The sequence below is a fragment of the Macrobrachium nipponense genome, chromosome 3 (assembly GCF_015104395.2).
Source record: "Macrobrachium nipponense isolate FS-2020 chromosome 3, ASM1510439v2, whole genome shotgun sequence".
Taxonomy (NCBI): domain Eukaryota; kingdom Metazoa; phylum Arthropoda; class Malacostraca; order Decapoda; family Palaemonidae; genus Macrobrachium; species Macrobrachium nipponense.
The window spans coordinates 128,234,796-128,252,787 of record NC_087202.1 but is presented as its reverse complement, the minus strand read 5'-3'; the positions used below and the strand labels follow the sequence as shown (position 1 = coordinate 128,252,787).

General features: G+C 43.1%; 2 protein-coding genes across 2 annotated transcripts; both read left to right on the top strand.

The window, feature by feature from the left end:
* Positions 1-9,061: 9,061 nt before the first annotated feature.
* Positions 9,062-12,058, top strand: LOC135222502 (uncharacterized protein K02A2.6-like). Its single transcript, XM_064260585.1, has one exon. It carries the CDS (start codon positions 9,062-9,064, stop codon positions 12,056-12,058), a length of 2,997 nt encoding a protein of 998 aa, XP_064116655.1.
* Positions 12,059-12,107: 49 nt separating this feature from the next.
* LOC135222501 (uncharacterized protein K02A2.6-like) lies at positions 12,108-13,664 on the top strand. Its single transcript, XM_064260583.1, has one exon. The coding sequence runs from the start codon at positions 12,108-12,110 to the stop codon at positions 13,662-13,664; it is 1,557 nt and encodes a 518-aa protein (XP_064116653.1).
* The last annotated feature ends 4,328 nt before the right edge of the window (positions 13,665-17,992 follow it).

Sequence of the window (17,992 nt, the reverse complement as noted above, 5' to 3'; positions counted from 1 at the left end):
ACACCGGCTCTCCAGAAAGAAGAAACTCTTCCTTTGAGTATGCTCTGTCTTTTGATGAAGACTCTTCTAATAGAAGATCTCTGTCGAAGATGACAAATAGTCGGATATCTAGACCTATTCATGCAGATGTCTTCCTTCTGGTCATTCTGTGGGAATAATCTAGAAGACCGGCTCTGCAGAAAGAAGGAACTCTTCCTTCGAGTATGCTCTGCCCTATGATGAAGACTCTTCTAATAGAATATCTTTGTCAAAGCGGGCAAATACTCGTATATCTAGAACTATTCTAATAGCAGATGTCTTCTTTATGGTCATTCTGTAGGTATAATCTAGAAAACCGACTCTGCAGAAAGAAGAACTTTTCCTTTGAGTATGCTCTGCCCCTTGATAAAGACTCTTCTAATAGAAGATCTCTGTCAAAGCAGACAAATAGACAGATATCTAGACCTATTCTTGCAGATGTCTTCCTACTGGTTGTTCTGTGGAAATAATCTAGAAGACCGGCTCTGCACAAAGAAGGAACTCTTCCTTCAAGTATGCTCTGCCCCTAGATGAAAACTCTTCTAATAGAAGATATCTGTCAAAACAGACAAATAGTCGGATATCTAGACCTATTCTTGCAGATGTCTTCCTTCTGGTCATTCTGTGGGAATAATCTAGAAGATCGGCTCTGCAAAAAGAAGGAGATCTTCCTTCGAGTATGCTCTGCCCCTTGATGAAGACTCTTCTAATAGAATATCTTTGTCAAAGTGGACATATAGTCGAATATCTAGACCTATTCTTACAGATGTCTTCCTTCTGGTCATTCTGTGGGAATAATCTAGAAGACCGGCTCTGCAAAAAGAAGGAACTCTTCCTTCGATTTTGCTCTGTCTCTTGATGAAGATTCTTCTAATAGAACATCTCTGTCAAAGCGGGTAAATAGTCGGATATCTAGAGCTAAACTTACAGATGTCTTCCTTCTGGTCATTCTGTGGGAATGATCTATAAAACCGGCACTGCAGAAAGAAGGAACTCTTCCTTCGAGTATGCTGTCCCTTGATGAAGACTCTCCTTATATAAAATCTCTATCAAAACGGACAAATAGTCGGATATCAAGACCTATTCTTGCAAATTCTGGTCATTCCTCGAAGCCGGCTCGGTTCATTCTGTCGGGTCCCTTGAATAAGTCCTCTAGAAGAAAGCCGGGCTCTGCAGAGAAGGAAGAAGACGGCTCTTTCTTCTTCGAGTGTGCTCTGTCCCTTGATGAAGACTCCTCTAATAGAACATTTCTGTCAAAGTAGGCAAATAGTCAGATATCTAGAACTATTCTTACAAATGTCTCCCTTTTGGTCATTCTGTGGGAATAATCTAGAAGACCGGCTCTGCAGAAAGAAGGAACTCTTCCTTCGAGTATGCTATGTCCCTTGATGAAGACTCTTCTAATAGAAGATCTCTGTCAAAGTGGGCAAATAGTCGGATATCTAGACCTATTCTTGCAGATGTCTTCCTTCTGGTCATTCTGTAGGAATAATCTAGGAGACCAGCTCTGCAGAAAGAAGGAACTCTTCCTTCGAGTATGCTCTGCCCCTCGATGAAGACTCTTCTAATAGAAGATCTCTGTCAAAGCGGACAAATAGTCGGATATCAAGACCTATTCTTACAGATGTCTTCCTTCTGGTCATTCTGTAGGAATAATCTAGAAGAACGGCTCTCCAGAAAGAAGAAACTCTTCCTTCGAGTATGCTCTGTCCCTTGATGAAGTCTCCTCTAATAGAATATCTCTGTCAAAGCGGGCAAATAGTCAGATATCTAGACCTATACTTACAGATGTGTTCCTTCATGTCATTCTGTAGGAATAATCTAGAAAACCGGCTTTGAAGAAAGAAGGAACTCTTCCTTCGAGTATGCTCTGTCCCTTGATGAAGACTCCTCTAATAGAACATCTCTGTCAAAGCGGGCAAATAGTCAAATATCTAGACCTATTCTTACAGATGTCTCCCTTTTGGTCATTCTGTGGGAATAATCTATAAGACCGGCTCTCCAGAAAGAAGAAACTCTTCCTTCGATAATGCTACGTCCCTTGATGAAGACTCTTCTAATAGAAGATCTCTGTCAAAGCGGACAAATAGACGGATATCTAGACCTATTCTTGCAGATGTCTTCCTACTGGTCATGCTGTTGCAATTATCTAGAACACCGGCTCTCCAGAAAGAAGAAACTCTTCCTTTGAGTATGCTCTGTCTTCTGATGAAGACTCTTCTAATAGAAGATCTCTGTCAAAGATGACAAATAGTCGGATATCTAGACCTATTCATGCAGATGTCTTCCTTCTGGTCCTTCTTTGGGAATAATCTAGAAGACCGGCTCTGCAGAAAGAAGGAACTCTTCCTTCGAGTATGCTCTGCCCTATGATGAAGACTCTTCTAATAGAATATCTTTGTCAAAGCGGGCAAATACTCGTATATCTAGAACTATTCTAGCAGATGTCTTCTTTATGGTCATTCTGTAGGTATAATCTAGAAAACCGACTCTGCAGAAAGAAGAACTTTTCCTTCGAGTATGCTCTGCCCCTTGATAAAGACTCTTCTAATAGAAGATCTCTGTCAAAGCAGACAAATAGACAGATATCTAGACCTATTCTTGCAGATGTCTTCCTACTGGTTGTTCTGTGGAAATAATCTAGAAGACCGGCTCTGCACAAAGAAGGAACTCTTCCTTTAAGTATGCTCTGCCACTAGATGAAAACTCTTCTAATAGAAGATATCTGTCAAAACAGACAAATAGTCGGATATCTAGACCTATTCTTGCAGATGTCTTCCTTCTGGTCATTCTTGTGGGAAAATAATCTAGAAGATTGCTCTTGCAAAAAGGAAGGAGATCTTTTTTCCTTCGAGTATGCTCTGCCCACTTGATGAAGGACTCTTCTAATAGGAAATATCTTCTTGTCAAAGTGGACATATAGTCGAATATCTAGACCTATTCTTACAGATGTCTTCCTTTTAGTCATTCTGTGGGAATAATCTAGAAGACCGGCTCTGCAAAAAGAAGGAACTCTTCCTTCGAGTACGCTCTGCCCCTTGATGAAGACTCTTCTAATAGAATATCTTTGTCAAAGCGGACAAATAGTCGGATATCTAGAGCTATTCTTGCAGATGTCTTCCTTCTGGTCATTTTGTAGATATAATCTAGAAGACCAGCTCTGCAGAAAGAAGGAACTCTTCCTTCGAGTATGCTCTGTCCCTTGATGAAGACTCTTCTAATAGAAGATCTCTGTCAAAGCGGACAAATAGTCAGATATCTAGAGCTATTCTTGCAGATGTCTTCCTTCATGTCATTCTGTGGGAATAATCTAGAAGACCAGCTCTGCAGAAAGAAGGAACTCTTCCTTCGAGTATGCTCTGTCCCTTGATGAAGACTCCTTCTAATACAGATCTCTGTCAAAGCGGACAAATAGTCAGATTCTAGAGCTATTCGTGCAGAGTCTCTTCATTTCATTCGTAGGGGAATATCTAGGAAAAGAACAGCCTGCAGAAAGAAGGAACTCTTCCTTCGAGTATGCTCTGTCCCTTGATGAAGACTCTTCTAACAGAAGATCTCTGTCAGAGTGGACAAATAGACTGATATCTAGAACTATTCTTACAGAAGTCTCCCTTTTGGTCATTCTGTGGGAATAATCTAGAAGACCGGCTCTGCAGAAAGAAGGAACTCTTCCTTCGAGTATGCTATGTCCCTTGATGAAGACTCTTCTAATAGAAGATCTCTGTCAAAGTGGGCAAATAGTCGGATATCTAGACCTATTCTTGCAGATGTCTTCCTACTGGTTGTTCTGTGGAAATAATCTAGAAGACCGGCTCTGCAGAAAGAAGGAATTCTTCCTTCGAGTATGCTTTGTCCCTTGATGAAGTCTCTTCTAGTAGTACATCTCTGTCAAAGCGGGTAAATAGTCGGATATCTAGAGCTATTCTTACAGATGTCTTCCTTTTGGTCATTCTGTGGGAATGATCTATAAAACCGGCTCTGCAGAAAGAAGGAATTCTTCCTTCGAATATGCTCTGTCCCTTGATAAAGACTCTTCTCATAGAAGATCTCTATCAAAACGGACAAATAGTCGGATATCAAGACCTATTCTTACAGATGTCTTCCTTTGGTTCATTCTGTGGGAAATAATCTAGAAGACGGCTCTGCCGAAAGAAGGAACCCTTCCTTAGACGTATGCTCTGTCCCTTGATAAAGACTCTTCTCATAGAAGATCTCTATCAAAACGGACAAATAGTCGGATATCAAGACCTATTCTTACAGATGTCTTCCTTCTGGTCATTCTGTGGGAATAATCTAGAAGACCGGCTCTGCAGAAAGAAGGAATTCTTTCTTCGAGTATGCTCTGTCCCTTGATGAAGCCTCCTCTAATAGAATATCTCTGTCAAAGCGGGCAAATAGTCGGATATCTAGACCTATTCTTACAGATGTGTTCCTTCATGTCATTCTGTAGGAATAATCTAGAAGACCGGCTTTGAAGAAAGAAGGAACTCTTTCTTCGAGTGTGCTCTGTCCCTTGATGAAGACTCCTCTAATAGAACATTTCTGTCAAAGTAGGCAAATAGTCAGATATCTTGAACTATTCTTACAGATGTCTCCCTTTTGGTCATTCTGTGGGAATAATCTAGAAGACCGGCACTGCAGAAAGAAGGAACTCATCCTTCGAGTATGCTATGTCCCTTGATGAAGACTCTTCTAATAGAAGATCTCTGTCAAAGTGGGCAAATAGTCGGATATCTAGACCTATTCTTGCAGATGATTCCTTCTTGGTCATTCTGTAGGAATAATCTAGGAGACCAGCTCTGGAGAAAGAAGGAATCTCCTTCGAGTATGCTCTGCCCCTCATGAAGATCTCGTCAAGCGGACAAATGTCGGATATCTAGAACCTATTCTTAGAGTCTTCTTCTGGTCTTCTGTGGGAATAATCTAAAAGACGGTCTGCAGAAAGAAGATCTCTTCCTTCGGAGATGCTCTGCCCCTTGATAAGACTCTTCTAATAAAATCTTTGTCAAAACGGGCAAATATTTGAATATCTAGACCTATTTCTACAGATGTCTTCCTTCTGGTCATTCTGTAGAAATAATCTAGAAGACCGGCTCTGCAGAAAGAAGGAACTCTTCCTTCGAGTATGCTCTGTCCCTTGATGAAGACTCTTCTAATAGAATATCTCTGTCAAAGCGGACAAATAGTCGGATATATAGACTTATTCTTACAGATGTCTTCCTACTGGTCATTCTGTGGGAATGATCTAGAAGACCGGCTCTGCAGAAAGAAGGAACTCTTCCTTCGAGTATGCTCTGTCCCTTGATGAAGACATTTCTAATAGAAGATCTCTGTCAAAGAGGGTAAATAGTCGTATATTTAGACCTATTATTACAGATGTCTTCCTTAAGGTCATTCTTTGGGAATAATCTAGAAGACCAGCTCTGCAGAAAGAAGGAACTTTTCCTTCGAGTATGCTCTGTCCCTTGATGAAGACTCTTCTAATAGAAGATCTCTGTCAAAGCGGGCAAATAGTCGGATATCTAGACCTATTCTTACAGATGTCTTCCTTCTGGTTATTCTGTAGGAATAATCTAGAAGACCGGCTCTGCAGAAAGAAGGAATTCTTCCTTGGAGTATGCTCTGTCCCTTGATGAAGACTCCTCTAATAGAACATCTTTGTCAAAGCGGGCAAACAGTCGGATATCTAGACCTATTCTTACAGATGTCTCCCTTATGGTCATTCTGTAGGAATAATCTAAAAGACCGGCTCTGCAGAGAGTAGGAACTCTTCCTTCAAGTATGCTCTGTCCCTTGATGAAGACTCTTCTAATAGAATATCTCTGTCAAAGCGGGCAAATCGTCGGATATCTAGACCTATTCTTGCAGATGTCTTCCTTCTGGTAACTCTGTGGGAATAATCTAGAAGACCGGCTCTGCAGAAAGAAAGAACTCTTCCTTCGAATATGATCTGTCTCTAGATGAAGAGTCTTCTAATAGAATATCTTTGTCAAAGTGGGCAAATAGTCGGATATCTAGACCTATTCATGCAGATGTCTTCCTTCTGGTCATTCTGTGGGAATAATCTAGGAGACTAGCTCTGCAGAAAGAAGGCACTCTTCCTTCGAGTATGCTCTGCCCCTTGATGAAGACTCTTCTAAAAGAAGATCTCTGTCAAAGTGGACAAATAGCCGGATATCTAGATATATTCCTGCAGATGTCTTCCTTCTGGTCATTCTGTGGGAATAATCTAGAAGACCGGCTCTGCAGAAAGAAGGTACTCTTCCTTCGAGTATGCTTTGCCCCTTGATGAAGACTCTTCTAATAGAATTTTTTTGTCAAAGCGGGCAAATAGTCGGATGTCTAGACCTATTCTTGCAGATGTTTTCCTTCTGGTCATTCTGTGAGAATAATCTAGAAGACCGGCTCTGCAGAAAGAAGGAACTCTTCCTTCAAGTATGCTCTGCTCCTTGATGAAGACTCTTCTAATAGAACATCTCTGTCAAAGGGGGCAAATAGTCGGATATCTAGACCTATTCTTACAGATGTCTTCCTTCTGTCATTCTGTGGGAATAATCTAGAAGACCGGCTCTGCAGAAAGAAGGAACTCTTCCTTCGAGTATGCTCTGCCCCTTGATGAAGACTCTTCTAATAGAATATCTTTGTCAAAGCGGACAAATAGTTGGATATCTAGACTTATTCTTGCAGATGTCTTCCTTCTGGTCATTCTCTAGGAATAATCTAGAAGACTGGCTCTGCAGAAAGAAGGAACTCTTCCTTCGAGTATGCTCTATCTCTTGATGAAGGCTCTTCTAATAGTCCATGAGCCAGGCAAGATTTGACTGTCATATTGGGGGACTAATAACCACTATGTTTTTCAGTAAGCTTGGTATATGGGTTGTATGAAAATATGTGATGGACATTGCAGAAGCACAGCTTAATAGCATTTTGGCGGCCATCTTTAAAGATGGCTGCCCTAACCAGTAAATTATTATGTATCTCCCAAGAATGCTTCTTGTTCACTTTTAATTCAGTAGAAACAATGCCTAATTGTTATAAATTTGTTGTATATAACATAATGCATCAAATGGCATACTTTTGGGGTGGTTATCTGTTATTTATTTGTTTATATCCAGTAAGATATTGTGAAAAATGTGATTTTTCTCAAATTTTTCTCATTATTTTGTACGAATAGTTCCATTTGCATTATATTTTTTTCATGTCTTGCTCATATTCAACCTCTGACTATTGTTATTTGTTGAAATATCAAATGGTCACCATGTATTTCTCTGTTCACAGCTTTGTCAAATTAAAAACTAGTGTCATATGCATTTATACGTATATTGATATGTATATATACCATTACCTATATTTAAGTCATTCATTTTGTTCATATTTGCTCACTTATTCAATGATTTGTCTTTTTTGTGTTTTGAGAGAATTTAGAAAAGAATTAATAAATATTTATAATTATTGACACATTTAATATGATGGCGATATAATATTTTAACGGCCCCTAAATATTTGTTTCAGGCTTGACTTATTTGGCTACCAAAATGGCTGATGTAGAAGTTACAACAAAGCGACCAAGAATGGATCCTAAGAGCAGTGTTATATGTGGGAAAGTGTCCACACAGAATGAACTAAGTAGTCCTCAAGATGAAGCCTCTTGGATTACCCTACGTGAAGCTGCAGAAATAAGAAACTTTGAACCAATACTTAGCTTGGCACAAGAATTCCCAAAAGCTTTATCAAGTGTACTATATCAGAGAAAATGCAGATCTAATTTCACTCATAAAAAGGCCCTGGATAAGCTAAGAAACCAAGAAAGTTTGGAACTCAAAGAAGATGATGCCTTCATGCCTAGGCAATCATCCCGACAAGGCCCTGCCCCTCAATCTACAGTGTATGCTAAGGTGTGCATATTCTGTTTGAAAACATCAAAATATGTGAAACATACAAATACCAGGGAGCCATTAAAACCAGCAGTTGAGCTAAGAGCTGATAAAAGGATTAGGGACACTGCCACTCAACGTATGGATGAAAGAATCCTTGCCATCACATCAAGAGACATTGTTGCAGCAGAAGCACACTATTGTATAGATATTTAATGTTAGGCTGTATATTAATTACATTACGTACAGTTTATGAACATTTTGACATTTGCTTTGCATTATTCTATAGAGGAATTATATTTATGTTTCCATGTATATTTCCCATTGCACATACTGTGAGACCACTATTTCATTATGCATCGTGGCAACAATGTAATTAGATGTGTCAACACTGCCTTTATTTCCCGCCATATGCAATATGCATAGTCAGTCACTGTCCAGTGGTCATTGTAGTGACAAGCGCGGACCTGCTTCCCGCTGCTGTCGTCTTGATGTCTATTTATCTTCATTACAAGATTTTAAAGAATCTACGGGTTTAATTTGTCACCCCTTCATTCCATTTCTTGCATGGATGTATGTGGCAGCATCCCACACATGGCGCAGTGAGTAACCGCACGTTATGGACTCCAAGAAGACGACCGCCATTGCCGCTTTCTTCTCGTCTCGCACATTGGATTCCTTACAGTGACTCAAGATATCAACGACAGTTTACTACAGTGTCTCCAAGAATGATACAGTGTCTCCAAGAATGATACAGTGTCTCCAAGAGTGATACAGTGTTTGTGCAGTGCAGGATTAGAGTGACAGTATGCTATAGTGTTGTGTTGCATTATATTAAAGTGTCCTTGCCAAGGTTTCTTCAGGACATTTGAACTCTAGCGCCTGTTTTCTCGGGAGCCCCCACCATACATCCTCCCTTCGTCATGCATCGATGGTGACTGAGGCCCGAGGCGCTCCCCCAGAGGCACTCTCACCCCTCACGCCTCCCCTCTGGTCGCTAGCTCGCAACACTCACTCACCCCACCCGACTGCCGCTTATTTCACAAGCGCACTGACAAACATTGTAATTTTTAAATATCCAAAGTGCTTTCTTTCGCTTACATACAGCGACTTGGATATTTTTCTGGCATTCTACTGATCTCAAGCTCTCTTACGACACCGAACACGACATGGCTCAACAAGAGGAAAAGCTAATTGATTTAATGGATCAAACAGCGGATGAGACAGAGGAGCAGACAGCGGATCAGGCAGAGGATCAAACGGAGGGTCTGATGAGAGACGAGGTACCTGTGCACCTCCCCACCGCTGATGAAGAGACCACCACCACTCTCTCTCCTCCCCTGACTCCCAATAGGACAGGAGAACAGAATAATGACATACTTCATCTTATACACTTTCTGCAGACTTCCAGCATGCAAGAGCAAGACCGACGACGACAAGAGGAGCAGAACTTCAGACTACAGATGGAGCAATCAAGACAAGAAGACAACCAGCGGTTCATGTCTCTTTTCTCCTTGCTATCAGGACAGATTGCGGCATCGCAACCCCAGCAAACTAACCCCATGATTGCACCTCCTGTTACACCTGTTCCCCCACCCCCTGGCTTCTCAGAGAATACACCTTCAGTTTCTAGCAAGCCTACGGTCCATCCCCCACCTCTCCTGCAACAAGATGCAACGTACCAAGCGTTTCGCCAATGGAGACTCCGTTTTGAGGATTATGCAGCATTAGTTGGACTTGATAGGTTACATCAAACTTCCCAGCTGATTCACCTGAGAACTTGCATCTCCCTGGACGTCCAGCGCCTGCTTACGCATACACTGGGCATCCCTCCCAACACATCACTTTCCCTTACAGAGGTGTTGGATACACTCCAAAAGCACTTTCGCAGCCTCAGAAATGAAGCCTTACGACGCAGGGAATTGTTGTCCTGCAAACAGGCTCTCGGAGAATCGTTTGCTGACTACTACGCACGCCTCAAGGATCTCGCTGATGAAGTGGACTTATGCACTGGCAACCCCACCTCCTGCACCGAACGGCAATTGCAGATGGTAATTTTGATGGGTGTAAGAGACGAAGAGTTAATACAACGCCTTATCCCCCTCCAACCCTCATCTACCCTCGCAGAGTTCGTGACATGCTGCCGCTCCGCATCTACATGTGCGACTGCATCAGCCATTGCATCTTCCCCTAGTCAGGTCAATGCATTATCTACATACAAGAAGAACCAGCGTCTACAGAAGAGGACTTCTCATCGATCTCCTGACCAACGTTCTCACCAGTCTCCTAACAGTGACCTTTGTCAATATTGCTCTTGCAAGCACGATTCCGGACAATGCCCAGCCACGGGTGCATCGTGCAATAACTGCGGACGCACGGGTCATTGGCCCCGCACTCAGAAATGCCCTGCTAAGGAAACTCAGTGCAAGACCTGCCAGAAACAGGGACATTTTGAGAAGATGTGCAGGTCTACCAAGAAAAGTCAGACTGGGAATACAGCTTCACCTCCTCCTAATAAGTCAAATCCCGGCTGCCGTTTCGTGGGTGATAACTTGGGTAGCGAGTCCCCCACACCAGTCACTGTCTCTCTGTCATTTGGCGATATATCATCACATCTCCAGCTAATCCCTGATACAGGAGCAGACATCACAGTGATTGGCACCATACATTTGGATGCACTCCGCATACCTCGGACAAGGCTCGAACCTCCACCCATGACAGACGTTGTGACAGCAGATGGATCCCCCATGACACCGGCTGTAGGATACTTCCAGGCAACACTTTGTCTTGGCAACAAGTCTTGCTCAGCAACCATACATGTTCATGAGGATATCCAGACTCCCCTCCTCTCCCGTGAACATTGCCGAGCCCTCGCCATAGTGTCACCGGAATTCCCGAAGCCCATCCTCAAGGTAATACATGTCAACAGATGCGCTCAGTTTCCTGCCTCTGCCATAACGTCACTCGCAGCTATTAAGGACTATTTTCTTCGGCACTTCAGCGACGTCCTCATATCCAAGAAGGATCTACAAACCCAGCCACTAAAGAAAATGGCAGGCCCTCCGATGAGGATTCACCTGAAACCTGGTGCTACACCATTCGCTGTGCATACACCCAGGCCAATTCCGTTTGCTCTCAGAGATCAAGTGAAAGAAGAACTTGACTCCTTGGTGCAACAAGGAATCATCAGACCAGCAGGCGACGAGCCCTCTGAATGGTGCCATCCCATGGTCTTGGTACCCAAGGACAAAGGTGTGCGCATCACTGTCGATAACACCCACCTAAATTCTCAGGTAGCCCGCCCTACACACCCTTCACCTACGCCCCATGATGCCGTCCGCAACATCTCTCCTACTGCGAAGTACTTCACCACAGCGGATGCCCTGCATGGTTATTGGCAAATGGAGTTGGCAGAAGAGGACCGCCACCTGACTACATTTATAACTCCGTATGGAAGGTTCCAGCACTGTCGCGGCCCGATGGGATTTTCAGCAACAAGTGATGCAAACTGCCTCCGTGGAGATATGGCACTACAAGGTGTTCCCAACTGTGTGAAGGTGGTAGATGACATTCTCCTTTCCGATGAGGATCTCCCTTCCCACCTACAACACGTGCACCAAATGCTGACCAGATGCCGTCAGTATGGTATCACCCTCAACAAGGAGAAATTTACTGTAGCCGCCCCTAAAGTTAACTTTTGCGGTTATGTCTTATCATCCGATGGTATTGCAGCAGACCCTGACAAGGTATCAGCTATACGCGACTTCCCGACACCGTCCAATGTCACAGACGTTAGGTTGTTTATGGGTCTCGTCAATCAACTTGCTGACTTCACTCCAGACATCGCAGCAGCAGCACAGCCCCTACGTCCACTTATGAGCCCCAAACGCTCATTCGTCTGGACGCCCGACCATGAGCGAGCATTTAAGAAAGTCAAGACAGCTCTGACTTCACCACCTGTCCTGGCACCCTTCAATCCTGCCTCGCCTGTGGTTCTACAAACAGATGCCTCACGCCTATACGGTCTCGGCTATGCCCTACTTCAAGATAACGGCCGAGGTCAGATGCATCTCGTCCAGTGTGGCTCTCGTTTCCTTACGGATACAGAGACTCGCTACGCCACCATAGAGCTGGAGCTACTTGCAGTCACTTGGGCTAGTATCTAAGTGGCCGAACCCGCCTACTGCTTGTCGGGAACTTCAACATTTCACCTTAATGACTGACCATCGCCCCTTGATACCAATTCTCAATCACTACACTTTAGATGCTATTGAGAATCCACGCCTTCAGCGCCTCAAGATGAAAGTGGCCCCCTACATCTTCACTGCAGTATGGCGCGCAGGGAAACAACTTTGCATACCAGACGCCCTGTCTCGCTCCCCAACCAGTCGCCCCACACCTGAAGATGAAGAGGAGTGCACCACTTCGACTGCACATGTCAGGCGTATCGTTGCCAGCACCGCCACTTCCACTGACGACCAGGCAACAGGACCCATCGTCGAAGAAGGCAAGTCTCTACAAGAAATCCGCACGGCCGCATCCCAGGATCAAGATTACAGTCGTCTCGTTCACTACGTCTCCAACGGTTTTCCTACCAACCGCTATGATCTCCACACTTCCGCCCTCCCGTATTGGAAGCTGCGGGACAACCTTTACGCGGATGGAGAGTTAGTATTGTATGGACCCCGGATCATCATCCCTACAGCCCTCCGTAGACGCACCTTGGATCGACTCCACGACAGCCATCGAGGGATTGAAGCTACTCGACGTCGTGCAATGCAGACAGTATTCTGGCCAGGTATCAATGCAGATATTAAGAGTAAAGTAGAAAGCTGTGAGGCCTGCCAACAGCTTCTCCCTAGTCAGCAACAAGAACCTTACATGTGTGACGACCATCCATCCCGGCCCTTCGAAAGTGTGTCAGCTGACTTCTTCCATGTAGCAGGAAAATCCTTCCTTGTTATTGCCGATAGACTTTCAGGCTGGCCTGTGGTTGTTCCCTGTGGACGTGACACAACTGCAGCCAGAGTTACAAGAATGTTCTGTGTTTTCTTCCCCGAGGTTGGTGTTCCACTCCGCTTACGAACTGATGGAGGACCCCCATTTTCCAGCCACGACTTCAAGCAATTTGTCGACCGCTGGGGCGTTCATCACATCATCACTTCTCCACATTACCCTCAGGCTAATGGACACGCAGAAGCTGCAGTTAAAGCGGTTAAACACCTTATCATCAAGACTGCCCCATCCGGGAACATAGATTGTGAAGCCTTTGATAGAGGACTGCTGGAGCTTCGGAATACACCGAACCCTGCTGGACGCTCCCCTGCGCAGATCCTCTATGGCCATCCTCTCCGCACTTGTGTTCCGGCTCACCCCAGATCATTCACAGAGGAGTGGCAAACTAAGACTGAAGATTACGACCGTCGCACTGCTGCCCAAACCGACCAAGCCATGAGCCTTTACAATTCTCATGCCCGCCCTCTACCCAAGCTCCCCATCGGCCAACGAGTTAGGATACAGGACTCAACGACGCTTCGATGGGACAAGGTCGGCATCGTGATGGGCCGCGGAATGTCAAGAAAGTATGAAATACGCCTTCCAAGTGGTCGTGTATGGTTTCGAAACCGAAGACATTTACGCCCATTGGCTAACATGAGTGATGACACCTCTCCCCAAGTCCCTGTGTCCCCTTGCCCTGGCCAGGAAAGAGAGCCATCATTCGAACCCTCCAATGTCCCTCGTCATTCACCTCGACTAGCTCAGAGGAATTAATGTTCCGCTCGAGACACTGCTACGAGCGTAAAGGGGGAGGGAGGTGTATAGATATTTAATGTTAGGCTGTATATTAATTACATTACGTACAGTTTATGAACATTTTGACATTTGCTTTGCATTATTCTATAGAGGAATTATATTTATGTTTCCATGTATATTTCCCATTGCACATACTGTGAGACCACTATTTCATTATGCATCGTGGCAACAATGTAATTAGATGTGTCAACACTGCCTTTATTTCCCGCCATATGCATAGTCAGTCACTGTCCAGTGGTCATTGTAGTGACAAGCGCGGACCTGCTTCCCGCTGCTGTCGTCTTGATGTCTATTTATCTTCATTACAAGATTTTAAAGAATCTACAGGTTTAATTTGTCACCCCTTCATTCCATTTCTTGCATGGATGTATGTGGCAGCATCCCACACAACTATCATAAATCCTGTTACAAAGGCTACACTCGTACTAAACCTGAAAAGAGTAATGACAACCAGCAGGAAGAGGATCCTTACCAGAAAGTGGAGAAAGCAGCTATGAAAATGTTGAGTGAATTTATTCGTAATGATCTTTTCAATACACCACGAATTCTTCCCTTAACTGAGCTCACATCAAAGGTTATAACCTTCATGAACCAGAAAGGAATATATGAAGTTACGGATGCCACAAAGAACCATCTACGCCGTAAACTTGAGGCTGAGTTTGGAGAGGCATTACATTTCTTCACCATATCTCGCCTGGTCTATCTGAGACCTGACAATTTGCCGTACGAATCAGTCATTAATTAAAATGTACTGTTAAAGAACAAACTTCAGGCATATACCCAAAATGATGACTTTGATTGTTTAATAGTCAAGATTGCCCAGTTTTTACGCCATGAAATAAAATGTGAAATCCCAGAACAAACATGGCCTCCACACCCTCAAGAACTTAGTGAAGGATATTTGCCCATACCAGACAATCTCATGAAGTTTCTCTGCATCTTACTTTGTAGAAAAGAACAGGCACCCACCTTGCGTGTTAATAGGTTGTCATGGTCTATTGCTCAAGACATTATCTCTGGTGTGACTGTATGTAAGGTGCTTACACCCAAGCATGTCCTGCTTCCTTTGATTGTAAAAACACTTACAGATAAATGTTGAGCTGATTAAAACATTGAATCGATTGGGACACTCAAGTTCATATTCAGTTTTAGAAGAGATTGACACTGCACTCTGTCTTGAAAAGCTAGAGAACACAGATAACAATAAGCTCCCATTACCTTCAGATATCCATCCTGGTGTTCCTACAGTGCTAGCATTTGATAACATTGACAGACAAGAGGAGGTACTCAGTGGAGCAGGAACTTCACATCGTGTGAATGGAATAATTGTACAGGCCAAATCGATGACATGTGCCCCACCTAACCACAATTATCCATCAGCAAAAAGGACAAGAAGAGAACAATCAGATCCTCTGACATACCACTTCCAGTGCATACTGCAGGCAAAAGGAATGGTCCAGCACCAGTAACACCAGCTGACCTTTCTGAAGTATTAAAGGATGCTGCTTGGAGGGCACAGCGGAGAAATATTCTATTTATAATAGAGCGGGCACAGGACCCAACAAATCAAACAGTAAGTTCGTGGACAGGCTTCAACATTTTAACCAGAGACAATATTCCAGTTGCATTAGACACAGTTGGGTACCTACCAACAATAAATGCTCCTGCAACAGAAATGACAACTGTATTGGAAATCCTCCATCAATCCATCACTATTCAGTCATCACTCCACCTAGACAGCATAGCAGTTATCCTGGATCAAGCTTTATTTGCTAAGGCAACAGAAATTGCATGGAAGTATCCATAAAAATATGGAAAGATTGTATTAATGATGGGGAATTTCCACACAATATGCAATTTTATGTCTACAATTGGAAAAATGTATGGTGATGCAGGACTACGGGATTTAGCTGTGGAATCTGGAGTTATTGCTGAGGGATCTATTAACAAAGTGCTAGAAGGAAAACAATACAACAGAGCAGTACGTTTTCATAAGCTCATGTATGAAGCCTTAATGAGGCTTGCCTGGCATGCATTTCAGGAATGGCTAGAAGATAAACACCCTGATGCTCTACGATGTTTATCTAAAGCTAAAGGTGTACTAAATGAACTGCATCAGAACATTTGTGCTTCATTTTATCATGATGTATTGGAAAACAACTCTTGCAAAAGTCTTGCAGCTGTTCCATGAATATATGTGTGACATGAAAAACAAGGGTCCGTTGGCATCATACTGGATGACATACATAGAAATGGTTGAGACACTTCTTGGGCTCTTGCGAGCTGACAGGGAAGGTGACTGGCTGCTTCATATACCATGCATTCGTGAGGTAATTCCTTGGTGTTTTGCGATGGACAAAATCAACTATGCCAGATATCTCCCTGTGTACTATGCACAGATGACTCATTTGAAGGAGAATTTTCCACAGTTGTATGCTCATTTTCTTAATGGTGGATTTTCAGTACAACTCAGTTCAACTAATCCATTTGCACGCATTGCAGTAGACCAAACTACTGAAGAAACAGTCAACAGGACACCCAAACTGCTGGTGGTACACGTGGATTTAGTCTTAAACCTGGTACTGTGTCTCGCTATTATTTAACAGCAGAACACCAAGCTGCTGCTGTGAGGCAGTTACGGGAAAGAATATCCATCCATTGTTCAAGTCTAAGCCATCCAGACCTTGAATTAACTCGCATTATGAGAGATGAAGCTGACGTATCATCACTAGTAGATCTGCTTGAAAATAACTGGATCATTCCTTGCCAGCAAGACCCCTTAGAAGTAGTCAGCCTTTCCACTGGAGCAACTGCGCCCCCAGAGGTCTGCCAGGATTTATTGTCAGCAAAACAAAAGGGAGAGGAAGCATACCTAAAGTTTCAAGTACAGCATCTACAGCAGGGGGAGGGATTCTATGATTACCTAAACGACTGAACCTGAGGTAAAACCTTCCACAACATGAAGAAAGGAAGAACTATCAAGGGAACAAAGACTGAAGTAATGCTCAATGCAGATCGCCGGGTTTTTGGTAAAATGCTTCTGATAGCACAGAACCGTAAGTTGGACATGTTAGATGTTTTCAGTCACCCTCTTGGTCCTCTACCTTGGGCACTTGCTAATGCTGATGGCACTATGAAGTAAACCAATAAGGCTGGTTTGGGGAAGCATTTGGAAGGAAAAGTACATCCAGCAGAAGAAATAAGTGAGCCACATGCTACAATTATTGATGCCATGGCTCTCATTCAAAAGACCCAAGGAGAGAATCATACTTTTGATGAGTTATCAGATAAAGTGCTTGAGTACCAGATTCTTTATGCCAAGCCAAAAAAGTAAAAGAATTGATATAGTGTTTGATATTTATAGAGACCAATCAATCAAGACTGCTGAACGGGAAAGCCGTGGACATGGTTCACATATGGGTATAGCATTTAAGCAGATTAGACCAGGCCATAAGATAAAGAATTGGAGGAGGCTGCTCACTTGTACAGAAAGCAAGAACTACCTGACTTCATTCCTGGCTGAAAGCTGGAAAGATCCAGAGAAAAAGAGTGAAACTTGGAGAGAAAGTCATGTTTGTAACATTTGGAAACAAATGTCTGAAACTCACCCAGAATGACTGTCAAATAGTTGAAGAACTGGCATCAAGTCAAGAAGCTGATACTCGTTTGCTTCTACATGCTAAGCATGCAGGAGAAGAATTCAACTCACTGCTATTAATATCAGATGACACAGATGTTTTAATCATTTGTCTTGCTCTAAGCCATCTGATAAAGAGTCAAATATTCATAAGAAGGGGCACTAAACTGCGCATCAGACTGGTCGACACCAGCAAATTGAGTAGTGCTATTGGGGATGGTGTGAGAAATGCGTTAAATAAAAATTAGCTGCCTTAGAGTTATCTTCATTGTAATGTATGTCTAACATGTATTGTGAATATGTTGAATATGGTTTTGTTTACCAAAATTCTGAACAGCTGTCACCTATAATTCTTTAATTGTCTTGTCCTTGTATCTAAGATGGTTATCTTAAACTTTTGATCGCACCCGTTGTTTATGCTTGTTTGGGAAGGTTACTCTTCTTCCAGGTGTGTCGGATTCTAGGTACTAATCTCTTTATAATCCCTATCTGTCAGTTATACGAATCTTCTTGTTTTGTCTTTTCCCGCATATATGTCAGTTCTGCTTAGTAAAGGACGTTGGAAACGTCGAAAGGTCTCGCAGTTACTCCTTCGTTTATTTTTCCTTCGTGCCATATATCTTTATTTATGGATTTATCACGTTTCTAA